This window comes from Hemitrygon akajei, chromosome 10 (genome assembly GCF_048418815.1).
Source record: "Hemitrygon akajei chromosome 10, sHemAka1.3, whole genome shotgun sequence".
NCBI classification, from domain to species: Eukaryota; Metazoa; Chordata; class Chondrichthyes; order Myliobatiformes; family Dasyatidae; genus Hemitrygon; species Hemitrygon akajei.
Genome location: NC_133133.1, coordinates 112,724,923 through 112,739,362, shown reverse-complemented (window position 1 = coordinate 112,739,362; position 14,440 = coordinate 112,724,923). Strand labels below are relative to the sequence as shown.

The window sequence follows — 14,440 nt, the reverse complement described above, 5'->3', positions numbered from 1 at the left end:
TTAGAGACCGAGTGTGCCACATATAGAGTGTGTCATAAACAACTAATTAACAGAATTGGCAGAAGGAATAAAGTTGCAGACTATTTTCTAAAGAAAGAGAAAGTTCAGAATTCAGAGATGCAAAGGGACAGGGTTCTAAGCTTGTAGGTTGAATCGAGGGTAAGAAGGCAAATGCAGTGTTAGCAATCGTTTTGCGAGAACCAGAAAATAAAAGCACGTATGTAATGCTGAGGCTTTATAAGGCATTGGCCAGGCTGGAGTATTGTAAGCAGTTATAGGACCTTTATCTAAGACAAGATGTACTGCTGCTGGAGAGGGTCCAGGGAAGGTTCACAAGATTGATACCAGCAAGGAAAGGATTAATGTATGAGGAGCGTTTGATGACTCTGGATCTGTACTCGCTGGAGTCTAGAATAATTGAAAGGTCTATTTAGAGTTGATGAAGAGAGGATGTTTCCTATAGTGGGAGAGTCCAGGACCAGAGGGCACATCCTCAGAATAGAGGGACGCCCATTTAGAACAGAGGTGAGGAATTCCTTTAGCCAGAGGGTGGTGAATCGGTGGAATTCATTGCCACAGATGGCTGTGAAGGCCAAGTCATTGGGTGTGCTATATTTAAAGCAGAGATTAATACATTCTTGATTAGTCATGGTGTCAAAGGTAATGGGGAGAAGGCAGGAGAATGGGGTTGAGAGGGATAGTGGATCAGCTATGATGGAATAGCGGAGCAGACTTGATGGGCAGAACAGCCTAATTCTCTTATGTCTTATGGTCTTATGGGCTATATAAGAGTCTCTTAAATGCCCCTGATGTACCTGCCTCTACCTCAAGCTCTGCCAGTACATTTCTGACACCTACCGCTCTCTATTAAAAACCTACCCTGATATATAACCATATAACAATTACAGCACGGAAACAGGCCATCTCGGCCCTTCTAGTCCGTGCTGAATGCTTACTCTCACTGGCCCGCACTCAGCCCATAAGACATCTCCCCTAAACTTAGATATCGAGGCAGGATTAGGCCATTTGGCACATTGAGTCTGCTCTGCCATTCCACATGATTCATTTATTCCTCTCAACCCCATTCTCCTGCTTTCTCCCCGTAACCTTTGACACCTTTACTAATCAAGAGCCTATCAACCTCCGTTTTAAATTTCCCCAATGACTGGGCCTCCACAGCCATTCATAACAATGAATTCTACAGATTCACCCCAATTTAGCTAAAGAAAGTCTTTCTCATCTCTGTTCTAAAGATACACTCTCTTTTCCCGAGTCTGTACTTTCTGGTCCTAGACTCCCCCACTATAGGAAACATCTGCTCCACATCCATTCTATCCAAGCCTTTCAATACTCGGCAGGTTTCATTGTGATTCCCACCCCCACCTCCCATTCTTGATGGAACTGGCTGAGTCTACAACGCTACAGCCTCTGGCCACGCTGTGCTTTCAGAATTATCCAGACAAGTGCTTGTATTGTGGAGGCACATAAGCTACAAGTGTTATTAATGGGATGGCCAGCAGGGACCTGTTCTGTGCTGTTATTCTATAGGGTGGCATGGCATCGTTGTTGCTAGCGTAATGCTTTACAGCGTCAGTGATCGGGATTCAATTTCCACTGCTCTCTGTAAGGAGTTTGTACGTTCTCCCCATGACTGTGTGTGTTTCCCCCGGGTGCTCTGGTTTTCTCCCACATTCCAAAGATGTACGGGTTAGGGTTAGTGAGTTGTGGGCATGGTGTACGGGTTAGGGTTAGTAAGTTGTGGGCATGATGTATGGGTTAGGGTCAGTGAGTTGAGGGCATGATGTACAGGTTTGGGTTAGTGAACTGTGGGCATGATGTACGGGTTAGGGTTAGTGAGTTGTGGGCATGATGTACGGGTTAGGGTTAGTGAGTTGTGCGCATGATGTACGGGTAAGGGATAGGTACTGTGGGCATGATGTACGGGTTAGGGTTAGTGAGTTGTGGGCATGATGTACGGGTTAGGGTTAGTGAGTTGTGGGCATGATGTACGGGTTAGGGTTAGTGAGTTGTGGGCATGCTGTGTTGGTGCCAGAATCATGGCGACACACGTGGGCTGCCCAGCACATACTCAGACTGTGTTGGTTATTGACACAAACGACGTTTTTCACAGTATGTCTCGATATACATGTGATAAATAAAGCTAATCTTTAATCTTTATTATTGAAGAGGCAGCCTGCAGGGACAGTACTACTCTAGGACAAATGGGAGTGATTAGGAGACACCACCCTCATTCAGTCCGGTAGACCACATGAAAAAATAAATTTGTTAATAATCACCCATCACTCCCCGCATTTCAGTCAAAAAAATCCCAAAGGATATTGCAGCCATTAACTCTATAACTTCACTTACCTCTGCTCTGCAGTAAGACTTTTTGTTCGTGTAAAGTCCTTGCTAACTATTTGTTGTGAGTTCAGCTAATATAAACCATCCACTAACTCATGATCCAATTCAGAGGTTGTCAAGAGAGCAGCTTAAAAAAGAAAAAAAATTATTAAACCCATTTTCTTACCATTATGGTTGGCACAGCAAACTCGTCCCATCTGCCTGTACATGGCCATGACCCCGCCCCATTCCCTACCTGTTCAAGTGTCTAAATGCCCCTCGAACATTACTATTGTATCTGCAGCTGCCACCTCCATAAGATGTATAGGCCATTCAGCCCATCGAGTCTCCTCTGCCATTTTATCATGGCTGATTTATTATCCTCCTCAATTTCATTCTCCTACCTTCTCCTCCTCTGCTTTAAATATATCCAATGATTTGTCCTCCACAGCTGTCTGTGGCATTGAATTCCCCAGATTTACCATCCTCTGGCTAAAGAAATTCCTCCTCATCTCTGTTGTAAAGGGACACTCTTGCATTCTGACTCTGTGCCCTCTGATCCTAGACTTCCCATACACACACACACACATATATATATATATACATATGTGTGTGAGGGTGTGTGTGTATGTGTTTCTATGTATATATATGTGCCCAAGACTTACGCACAGTAATGTAAATCTCCTTTGAACTCCCCCCCCCACCTCAAGGTCATACCCTGTAGTATTTGGTTAGACTCCCCCAGGATCAGAGAATCTAAAGAGACACCAGAGACTGTGGAGTCTGGAATCTGGACCAACAAAATAGTGGAGTTACTCAATGGGTCAGGCAGCACCTATGGGGGTGGGGTGGCTGGAATTGGACAGTCGACATTTTGGATTGAGACCCATCATCTGGGCTGAAAGGTGGAGAGGAGATGGCAGGTGATAGGTGGATCCAAGTGAGGAGGGTCTATGGACTATTGGAGGAATAGTGACAGATGCTGGGAGGTGAGAGATGGGAGATGGCAAGGTAGATTGGAGGATGATCTCTAGCATATGAGACATCCATTCAATGTGGGATAGAAATTGTCCTTGAGCTGGGGCATATAGTTTCCAGGGTAGGGCCATCTAAAACTAGAGGTCAAGGTGAGAGGGAAAAGATCTTAAAGGATGCCTGAGGAGTAACTTTTTCACACAATGCGATGGGTATAAAGATAGCATTGTTTGTTACAAATACATTGAAACATTGAAATGTACAGTAAGGAGCATCAAATCCAATCAGCAAAGATGGTGTTGGGCACCCCTCAGGTGTCACCAAACTTCTGCCTCCAACATAGCATGCATATACGGAACAAGGTGCCAGAGGAAACGGTAAGAGTGGGTACAATTACGACATTTAAAAAACATTTGGACAGGTAACACAATTTACTGGAGGAACTCACACTATGGATGGCAAGGTTTAGAGAGATATGGGTCAAGCTCAGACAAGTGGGACTGGCCCAGGATGCCACCAAGGTCAGTATGGATGAGTTGGGCTGAAGGGCCTCCTTCTGTTCAGTATGGCTCTATGAGACAACTTGAACGGCAATTGAGGCAGACTTTCCTCCCTTTCCCGGCCGTTGTTTTTTCACATCTGATGAAAGTCAAGATTAAATAAAAATTTTATGGGATGGAATATTTTCATTGCAGCTTTTCCTTAATCAGTTCCGTCTGCCAGTTGAATCATGCCTGCTTCTCCCTCGGGGTTTAGCAGGATTGTTTCAACGGCCTCTCAAGTAGGAAACTCCACTTCGCTGAGTCACCACCAGCCGGGCAGCCAAGGTGCAGGCAGGGCCGACAGGAACGTTACTCAATCTGACTGTGTATGGTCAGCATGGTTGTTGGCACTGCCTTTTGCCTCTCTCCTTCCCTTCCCCTTCCCCTCTCTCCTCCTCTCTCTCCTTCCCTCACTCCCTCTCCCTCTCTCCTTCCCTCCCCCTCCCCTCTCTCTCTCCTTCCCTCCCCCTCCCCTCCCTCTCCCTCTCCCTGCAAGTTGATGGTTAAGGTCTACCACAGAATCCCGTATGCACACTCCAGGGTGGGACCAGGGAGATCCAAATTGTCAGAAGTGGCTGTTTCCCTCTCCTTCCCTCCCTCTCTCCCTCCCCTTCCCCTCCCCCTTTCTCATTCCCTGTCCTCTCTCTCACTTCCCTCCCTCCCTTTCTCTTGCTTTCTCCCTCCCTCTCACCCCACTCCCTTTCCTTTCTCTTTCTTCCCTCCCTCTCTCCCTCCCATTTCTCATTCCTTCTCCTCTCTCCCTCTTCCATCCCTCCCTCTCTCTCTCTTTCTCTCGCTCTCTCTCCCTCTTCTCTCCCTCTTCCTTCCTTCTCTCTCTGCAAGTTGTTGGTTAAGGTCTCCTGCAGAATCCCGTATGCACACTCCAGGGTGGGACCAGGGAGATCCAAATTGTCAGAAGTGGCTGTTTCCTCTCCTCCACCACCAGGTTTGTGAACGCTCCATGAACCCGTAAACACTATCACGTCCTCTTTTGTTGCACTCTTTATTTATTTGTGTAGATTATGGTAACTTTATATCTTTGCACTGTACTGCTGCTGCAAAACAACAGATTTCATGTCAGTGAAAATAATCCCAATTCTGCCGTTAAACTATCTGCCCCTTTCAAGGTTAAATACCCCATAGCTGCTATGCAAGGAGTTCTACTTACTTGTTATAACCAAAAAGAATTTAGAAAGAAGTGGCTCCCGCCTGTCCATGACCACATTGTGGATCACACTGTGCACAAACTAGTTTCTATACATCCGACAACACAACGCTTTTTTGATGACGTTCAGAGAAGTGTTTCATAGGGTACAAAGTTCTGTCTGTCGCAAAGGAATTGGCTTACAAAGACCAAGTTCTTCAAGTTCCTTTTCATTGGAATGAGAGAGTGTGGGGAATGTTGTGTCTGTCTAGAAGTCTCTGTTTGATGGGTTCAGGAAGACTAAGTCAAAGAGTTGTATCAGACAGAATTAGGCCCTTTGGCCCATCATGCCCATGCTGCCTTTTGATTCAATCTACCCTTATTACCCTACAGCCACCAGGCTCCTGAACCTGTGTGGATGACTTCACTCACCTAACGTTCAACAGATTCCACAACCTATGGACTCACTATGAACCACTCTCCAATTCATGTGCTCAATATTATTTGTTTATTAATTTATAATTTTTGTATTTGCACAGATTGTCTTCTTTTATACACTGGTTGCTTGTCAGTTTTTGAGTGTAGTTTTTCATTGATTCTATTGTATTTTTGTTTTACTGTGAATGCCTGCAAGAAAATAAATGTCAGGGTGACATATGTGTACTTTGATAATAAATCTACTTTGATCTTTGATTTGTCCACAGTTGGTTAGTATCCTGCTTTGCCTTGGCCGTTCACGTACTTGTCCATTTAAGATGATTGTTAAATACTGTGAAACTGTTTGCCTCCACCAATTCCTCGGCAATGTTCTGAACAACTTCTGTATGGAAAATTCCCTTCACCTTCTTTCCTTTAACCTATACCATCTTGTTTTAGATATCTCCCCCAGCCATGGGAAAATGCTCTTTACCATCTACCCCTTCAGGATTTTGTATATAGCAACACACGGAAAATGCTGGAGGAACTCAGCAAGTCAGGGAGCATCGATGGATGGGAATAAACAGTGAATGTTTTGGGCTGAGACCCTTCATCAGGACTGGGAAGGAAGGGGGAAGAAGCAAGAGTAAGAAGGTGGGAGGAGGGAAGCTCAAAGGTTATATGTGGAGCCATGTGAGGGAGAAGGTGGGTGAATTGGAGAGGGGGATGAAGTAGGAAGCTGGGAGGTGATAGGTAGGAAAGGTAAAGGTGGAAGAAGAAGAAGAAGGGTAAGAAGTGGGGCACCAGAATGTACAGACAATGGCAGAAATCGAACCCCAATCTTACAGCTGAAGCTGTAAAGCGATGCACTAACCACAACACTGCTGGACTTGAGTTTGACATTCTAGGGACAGCCCTTCCTACAATGTGGCACTCCAATAGCACAGCTCTAGATTGTCAGGGGCATGCTTGTTTTAACCCAGAGGGAAATCCCCTCCCACTGAACCACATCTCAACAAGCTCCAGAGGGCTGACTGTTTCTGCTAACACCTCTTGATTTCTAAAGTTGTTGACAGAAATTTAGTAACAGGAAGGACATTGACCTGAATCCAAGCCTCTGTAGATTCTCTCCCTACCGGGAGCTAACTGCTGCAACATTGGGCTGTTAATCTCTGGTATCGCAATGCTTTCTGTACACCACCCAACCTTTCCCGATAGCTGGGCCACACAGTGTTGAACTGTGCCCAGCTTCTCCTTTAGAACTTGTGAAGAGGTGATTTTCCTGGCTGCAGCATTGTCTGGAAAATTTCTCAGAATCAGAATCAGGTTTTAGCCTCCAACCTGATGGCATGAACCACGATTTCTTGAACTTTCAGTATTGTCCCCTCCCCTCTCCTTCACCGTTCCCCATTCCTGTTTCCCTCTGTCACCTTATCTGCTTACCTGCCCATCACCTCCCTCTGGTGCTCCTCCCCCTTCCCTTTATTCCATGGTCTTCTATCCTCTCCTATCAGATTCCCCTTTATCTCTTTCACCGATCATCTTCCCAGTTCTCCTGGCTTCACTTATCATCTACTACCTTGTACTTCTTCCTCCCCTCCTCCCACCTCCTTACTCAAGACTTCCCATCTTTTTTCCAGGCCTGTTGAAGGGCCATGGCCCAAAATGTTGACTGTTTACTCTTTTTCATAGATACTGCCTGGTCCGCTGAGTTCCCCCAGCATTTTATCTGTGTTGCTCAAGTAAATTGTCACTGGTTTGTGGCAGAAGTACAGTACAATACATAAAAATTACTATGTTATAACAATTAAATGGATGAGTGAATGGATAGTTAGATAGTCCAAAAGAGAAATAGCAAGGTACTGTTCATTGGTCCAAGAGCTATTCAAAAATCTGATAATGGAGGGGAAGAAGCTATTCCTAAAATGTTGACAGTGGGTCTTCAGGCTCCTGTATCTCCTCCCTGATGGTAGTAATGGTAAGAGGTCATGTCCTAGACTGTGAGGGGCCTTAGTGGTGGATGCTGCCTTCTTGAAGATGTGCTCGATGGTGGGGAGAGTTGAGCCTGTGATGGAGCTGGCTGAGCCCACATCCCTTTGCAACCTCAGCACACTTGAGAATTCATTTCAGGTGGAGACGTCGTCCACCATACATATATTTGGCTGTCTGCCATTGCCAGTGTGTCTTTGATCAGATAATCAGAATGAGATTTATTAATAACACAAGACGTTCTCCAGACACACACAAAATGCTGAGGTAACTCAGCAGGTCAGGTAGCATGGATGGAAGTGAATAAAGAGTTGACATTTCAGACCAAGACCTGATGAAGGGTCTCCATCTGAAACGACGACTCAGACTTATTAATACTGTTTTATGTGATGTAGAGTTTGGTTTGCTGCAGCAGCACAGCGCCAAGACATAAAATTACTGTGAATTGCAAAATAAGTATCTTGTTCATAAAAAGGTAGTGTTCATTGACTGCTCACTCAAGCTGGTAGCTTCACTTTCTCTGATCTCTCTCTCGGCTCTAAGGTGAAAACTGTCTTACTCCCTCAGGGTAACTAACCTGCACAGAGACAATGCAGGGAGGCTGTATATACAGGGTCTTTAAAGTGACCATATGCACTTTGAGAAGCATTACAAGGAAAATGTGCTCTAATATACCAGGGCAAGTTGTATGGGGTAGTTTTAAGGTAGTTTTTAAGGAGGGTTGAGCATCAAGAAGCAGAGAGAGTGAGAGAGAGAGCGCAAACAAGAAAGAGAAAGAAAATGAGAGACAGATTGAAAAAGAAAGGAAGCAGAAGAGAGAAAATGTGAGAGAGAATGATAAAGAACAAGAGAGATAGAGAGAATGAGACAAAGCAAGAGAGAACAAGAGAGAGAGAGGGAAAGCAAGAGAGAGAAAATGATCAAATGAAAGAGTGAAAATGAGTCAGAGAACAAAAGAAAGAATGAGTGATAGAGATTAAGAGAATGAGAACGAGAGAGAGAGAGAAAGAGAAAACAATGGAGAAAGAGAGGAGGGTGGAGAGGTTTCAGAGCTGAGGATGTAGGTGGCTCAAGATGTGATTGCTAATGTTTTGTCCCTTGGGAGAGAGCAGGAATTTAAATTTGACTGCTTTATGTGTGGTGTGCCCTTAACATGTTTGATGACAATCGAGAGGCGGCAAACCTGAGGGGCTGGGGCATCCTTCACTGGACGGAGCCCTGTCTCATCCTGCTCTCCACAGCACTGCATGGGACTGAGGTTTAACTTGTTTGCAAGAGAATGTTTGTGATGTTTGAGGAACCTTTTGGCTTCACTATCCAGCTAACTTGAGACAACCAGACTGGGTTGAGCTGAGTCAGATGTTCACTTTGGGAAAGATGTGACAGTCTTGGAATGAATCCTGAAGAGAGGGAGCAGCTGATTGGACAGGCAGGATTCTTGTTCATTGGGCTGAGGAGATTGGGAAAGTTTATTATTGTCATCCGTACCAAGTTGGGTGGTATGATAGCATAGCGGTTTGTGTATGCTTTACAGCACCAGCAACTTGGCTTCAATTCTGCCACTGTCTGTAAGGAGTCTGCAGTTTCTCCCTGTGACTGCATGGGTTTCCTCCCAGAGATTTGGTTTCCCCCCACATTCCAAAAACGTACAGGTTAGTAGGTTAGTGGGTCACATGGGTGTTATTGGGTGGCAGAGGCTTAATGGGCCAAAAGGGCCTGTTATTGTGCTGTACCTCCGAATAGATAAAATAAAATCATTTCTTTTCATGCATTCTGGACAGGTTATTCCATGCATAAGTACATCGAGGTAGTAAGTGGAAAGCAGAATGCAGAATATAGTGTTGGAGTTAGAGGGAAATTGCAGAGCAGGTAGATAAATGAAGCTGAAGGGCCATGAAGAGCTATACTGAGAGATCAACAATTCACCCCCAGCATGTGAGAGATCCATTCAAGCGTCTGGTAACAGCAGGATAAGAAACTGCCCTTGAGCATGTGTGTATGTGCTCTTAGGCTTTTTATAGAAACACAGAAACATAGAAAACCTACAGCACAATACAGGCCCTTCGGCCCACAAAGCTATGCCAAACATGTCTTTACCTTAGAAACTACCTAGGCTTACCCATAGTTCTCTATTTTTCTGAGCTCCATGTACCTATTCAGAAGTCTCTTAAAAGACCCTATCGTATCCGCCTCCACCACCGTTGCCGGCAGCCCATTCCATGCACTCACCACTCTCTGAGTAAAAAACATTACCCGACATCTCCTCTGTACCTACTCCCCAGCACCTTAAAACTGTGCCCTCTCGTGCTAACCATTTCAGTCCTGGGAAAAAGTCTCTGACTATCCACATGATCAATGCCTCTCATCATCTTACACACCTCTATCAGGTCACCTCTCATCCTCCATTGCTCCAAGGAGAAAAGGCCAAGTTCACTCAACCTATTCTCATAAGGCATGCTCCCCAATCCAGGCAACATCCTTGTAAATCTCCTCTGCACCCTTTCTATGGTTTCCACATCCTTCCTTTAGTGAGGTGACTGGAACTGAGCACAGTCCTCCAAGTGGGGTCTGACCAGGGTCCTATATAGCTGCAACATTAACTCTTGGCTCCTAAACTCAATCCCATGATTGATGAAGGTGAAGGCACCGTATGCTTTCTTAACCACAGAATTAACCTGTGCAGCTGCTTTGAGCGTCCTAAGGACTCAGACCCCAAGATCCCTCTGACCCTCCACACTGCCAAGAGTCTTACCATTAATACTATATTCTGCCATCATATTTAACCTACCAAAATGAACCACCTCATACTTATCTGGGTTGAACTCCATCTGCCACTTCTCAGCCCAGTTTTGCATCCTATCAATGTCCTGCTGTAATCTCTGACAGTGCTCCACACTATCCACAACACCCTCAACCTTTGTGTCATCAGCAAATTTACTAACCCATCCCTCCACTTCCTCATCCAGGTCATTTATAAAAATCACAGAGAGTAGGGGTCCCAGAACAAATCCCTGAGGCACACCACTGGTCACCGTCGTCCATGCAGAATATGACCCATCTATAACCACTCTTCGCCTTCTGTAGGCAAGGCAGTTCTGGATCCACAAAACAATGTCCCCTTGGATCCCATGCCTCCTTACTTTCTCAATAAGCCTTGCATGGGGTACCTTATCAAATGCCTTGCTGACATCCATATACACTACATCTTCTGCTCTACCTTCATCAATGTGTTTAGTCACATCCTCAAAAAATTCAATCAGGCTCGTAAGGCATGACCTGCCCTTTACAAAGCCACGCTGACTATTCCTAATCATGTTATTCCTCTCCAAATGTTCATAAATCCTGCCTCTCAGGAACTTCTCCATCAACTTACCAACCACTGAAGTAAGACTCACTGGTCTATAATTTTCTAGGCTATTTCAACTCCTTTTCTTGAATAAGGGAACAATATTTGCAACCCTCCAATCCTCCGGGACCTCCCCTGTCCCCATTGATGATGCAAAGATCATTGCTAGAGGCTCAGCAATCTCCTCCCTCACTTCCCACAGTAGCCTGGGGTACATCTCATTTGGTCCTGGTGACTTATCCAACTTGATGCTTTCCAAAAGCTCCTGCACATCCTCTTTCTTAATATCTACATGCTCAAGCTTTTCAGTCCACTGCAAGTCATCACTACAATCACCAAGATCCTTTTCAGTAGTGAATACTGAAAAAAAGTACTCATTAAGTACCTCTGCTATCTCTTCTGGTTCCATACACACTTTTCCACTGTCACACTTGATTGGTCCTGTTCTTTTACATCTTATCCTCTTGCTCTTCACATACTTGTAGAATGCCCTGGGGTTCTCCTTAATCCTGTCCGCCAAGGCCTTCTCATTGCCCCTTCTGGCTCTCCTAATTTCATTCTTAAGCTCCTTCCTGCTAGCCTTATAATCTTCTAGATCTCAATCATTGCCTAGTTTTTTGAACCTTTCATAAGCTTTTCTTCTTGACTAGATTTATAACAGCCTTTGTACACCATGGTTCCTGTACCCTACCATAACTTCTTTGTCTCATTGGAACGTACCTATGTAGAACCCCACGCAAATATCCCCTGAACATTAGCCACATTTCTTGCGTACATTTCCCCGAGAACATCTGTTCCCAATTTATGCTTCCAAGTTCCTGCCAGATAGCCTCAAATTTCCCCTTACTCCAATTAAACGTTTCCCTAACTCGTCTTATCCTATCCCTCTCAAATGCTATGGTAAAGGAGAAAGAATTGTGATCACTGTCTCCAAAATGCTCTTTCCCCTGAGAGATCTGACACCTGACCAGGTTCATTTCCCAATACCAAATCAAGTACAGCCTCTCGTCTTGTAGGCTTATCTACATATTGTGTCAAGAAACCTTCTGCTTGTTTGGACAGGGGAGAAGAGCAAATGACTGACATGGCAAGGATCTTTGATTATGTTAGTCACTTACCCAAGGGAGCAGGAAGTGTAGACAGAATCAGTGGAGTGAGGGGAATTTGTCTGATGGACTGGGCATTCACAACTTCTTACAGCTTCTTGTGGTCAAGGGCAGAGCAGTTGTGATACAAAGCATCTGGAAAGAACATAGACCATAGAACAGTACTGCATAGTACAGGCCCTACTGTAATCAACGCTTCTCTCCCCCATAGCCCTCAATTTTTCTTTCATCCATATGCATATCTATCAAGTCCTAATGAAAGGCCTTGGTCCGAAATATCATCTGTTTATTCCTCTCTATAGACGTTGTCTGACTTGCTGAGTTCATTCAGCATTTTGTGTGTGTGTGTGTGTCACTCTGGATTTCCAGCATCTGCAGAGTCCCTTCTGTTTAAGTCTATCTTAAGAAACTCTTAAATGTCCTTAATATATCTGCCTCTAACACCTTTAGCAACATGTTTCACACACCTACCACCCTCTGTGTAAAAAAAACCTATCTCTTACGTCCCTCGTATTCTTTCACGGGAAGAACGTACAAGCTCCCTACAGACAGCAGCGAGAATCAAACCCCAATGGTGAACATAGCATTTGCACTAACTGCTACGTTACCGTGCCACTCATTACCAGTGGAAACAACTTGATGGATGCTCCTTGTAGATGTGCTCAATGGTGGGGAGGGCTTTGCCTGTGACGGACTGGGCTGCTTCCACCACTTTCTGTAATTATTTCTGTTCCTGTGCATTGGCGTTTCCATACCAGATGCAACCAGTCAGGGTACTTTCTGCTCTGCATCCATAGTTATATACTGTATATATAACTAAAAATATCCTCTCTTTTTCCTGCTTCCTTTTTCTCTTTGATTTGCTCACTCACTCTCTTTCTCTCTACTTTCCTTTCTCTTCCTCTTCCTCTCTTCATCTTCTGAATAAGGGCTGTACTGTACATATGAGAAGGAGGAATTTCGTCACTTGGTGGGGGAGGGGTTGGGTTGGGTCATGGATCATTGGAATTCTTTACTCTAGTGCAACATGAGGTGGAGTCATTGAATATATTCAAGGGCAGAGACAGATGGATTCTTGGTCTGTTTAGGCAGACAGGTGTAAGAGGGAAGAGGTAAGAAAGTAGGGTCAAGATCGGATCAGTAATGATCTTACTGAATAGAGGAAATCTCAATGGGCTGAATAGCCTTCTCTAACGTTCTTTGTTTATCCACTCTCCTTTTGTTTCTCTCTCTCTTTCTGCTCTCTTCTCTCTCCTCTCTCTCCCTCTCCCTCTCTCTCTCTCCTCTCTCTCTTTCTCTCCCTCTCCCTCTCTCTCTCTCTCTCTCTCTCTCTCTCTCTCTCTCTCTCTCTCTCTCTCTCACATTCTCTCTTCCCTGCCGATACTCAGTTGAGTATCGGTTGAAGTTTTAATTTTAAACCTTGAAACAAAGTTGTGCAAACGTTAGAGAGAGTTTCAGCTGTTCACACACAAGCAGTGAGACACTGACATTTGCCACCACTCTGACGCTGTTACCTTGGTACAGCTGCCGTTGCGATGCATTGCATGCTGTCACTATGAGCAATGACCCAGCCCTCCGAGTTTCAGCATAGCTATTCTTTGTGACTTTATTGTATGATATCTGTAGTGTACAAGTCCAGCTACACTTTCCATAGGCTGAAATCTTGGCACACTGTCTAGATTGGGCATTTATGAATTGTTTAACATCCTACAGAAATCCAACACAAAGGGTGAGTTATTGCCATTTCCAAATTCAGTTCACTCGTTCTCTCAGTATAGACTGTGTCTGTGGGAAATGTATGTGAAGTATTCACTCCTGGTGCTATATTTCTGAAGGGTCCTGTTAATTGTCTTTTCTGTCTTCTCTGCCCAAGATTGAGAATGTTGATGCCTGTCTCAGCTTCCTGGCAGTGAGAGGAGTTCATATTCAAAGTCTCTCAGCTGAAGGTAAGTCTGATTCCAGTGACTCAACACTCCCTCTCCGTCACTTCTAACACAGGCGGTGGAAGCCAGCTGGTGCTGAGGCGGGCCACGGATGACAGAAGTTATTGGTCTTTGACGTGGATAGATGGAACTGATTGATTCTGTTGATTCTGGGTCAGAAGAGTGGATTGGTGCTGAGTGTGGCACAGGTGGAGCTGATTGGTGCTGAGGTATGGTACAAGTTGAGCTGATTGGCTCTGAAAAAGGGCACAGTAGAGTTGATTGGATCTGAGATAGGGCTCAGGGAGAGATGATTGGTGTATGAGTTTGACATGGACATTGCTGATTGGTGCTATTGAATTTGAATCAGAACTGATTGGCTCAGGTAGAGCTGATTGTCTATGTTCCGGTACCAACATAGTATGCCCACAACTCACTAATCCTAAACCATATGTCTTTGGAATGTGGGAGGAAACCAGAGCACCCAGAGGAAACCCACACAGTCAGAGGGAGAATGTACAAACTCCTTACAAACTGTGGCAGGAATTGAATCTTGATCTTACAGCCGGCACTGTGAAGTTTTGAACTAATTGCTACGCTACCGTTCTGCGCTATGGGTTAGTAGGTTAATTGGTCACATGGGTGTACTTGGCCAT

At 44.8% G+C, this 14,440-nt stretch overlaps 1 protein-coding gene and 1 long non-coding RNA gene across 2 annotated transcripts in view; one reads left to right on the top strand and one right to left on the bottom strand.

Annotated features, from left to right (window-relative positions):
- nav3 (neuron navigator 3) overlaps positions 1 to 14,440 on the top strand; it is a 433,465-nt gene that overhangs the window by 81,519 nt on the left and 337,506 nt on the right. Inside the window, 1 exon segment of the mRNA XM_073058755.1 lies at positions 13,736 to 13,808. Coding sequence (XP_072914856.1) covers positions 13,736 to 13,808 — 73 coding nt within the window.
- On the bottom strand, positions 5,518 to 12,722 carry LOC140734585 (uncharacterized). Its single transcript, XR_012100569.1, has 3 exons — positions 12,486 to 12,722; positions 11,875 to 11,997; positions 5,518 to 5,631 (listed from the first exon to the last, which is right to left on the bottom strand). It is a non-coding gene; the product is annotated as an uncharacterized lncRNA (long non-coding RNA).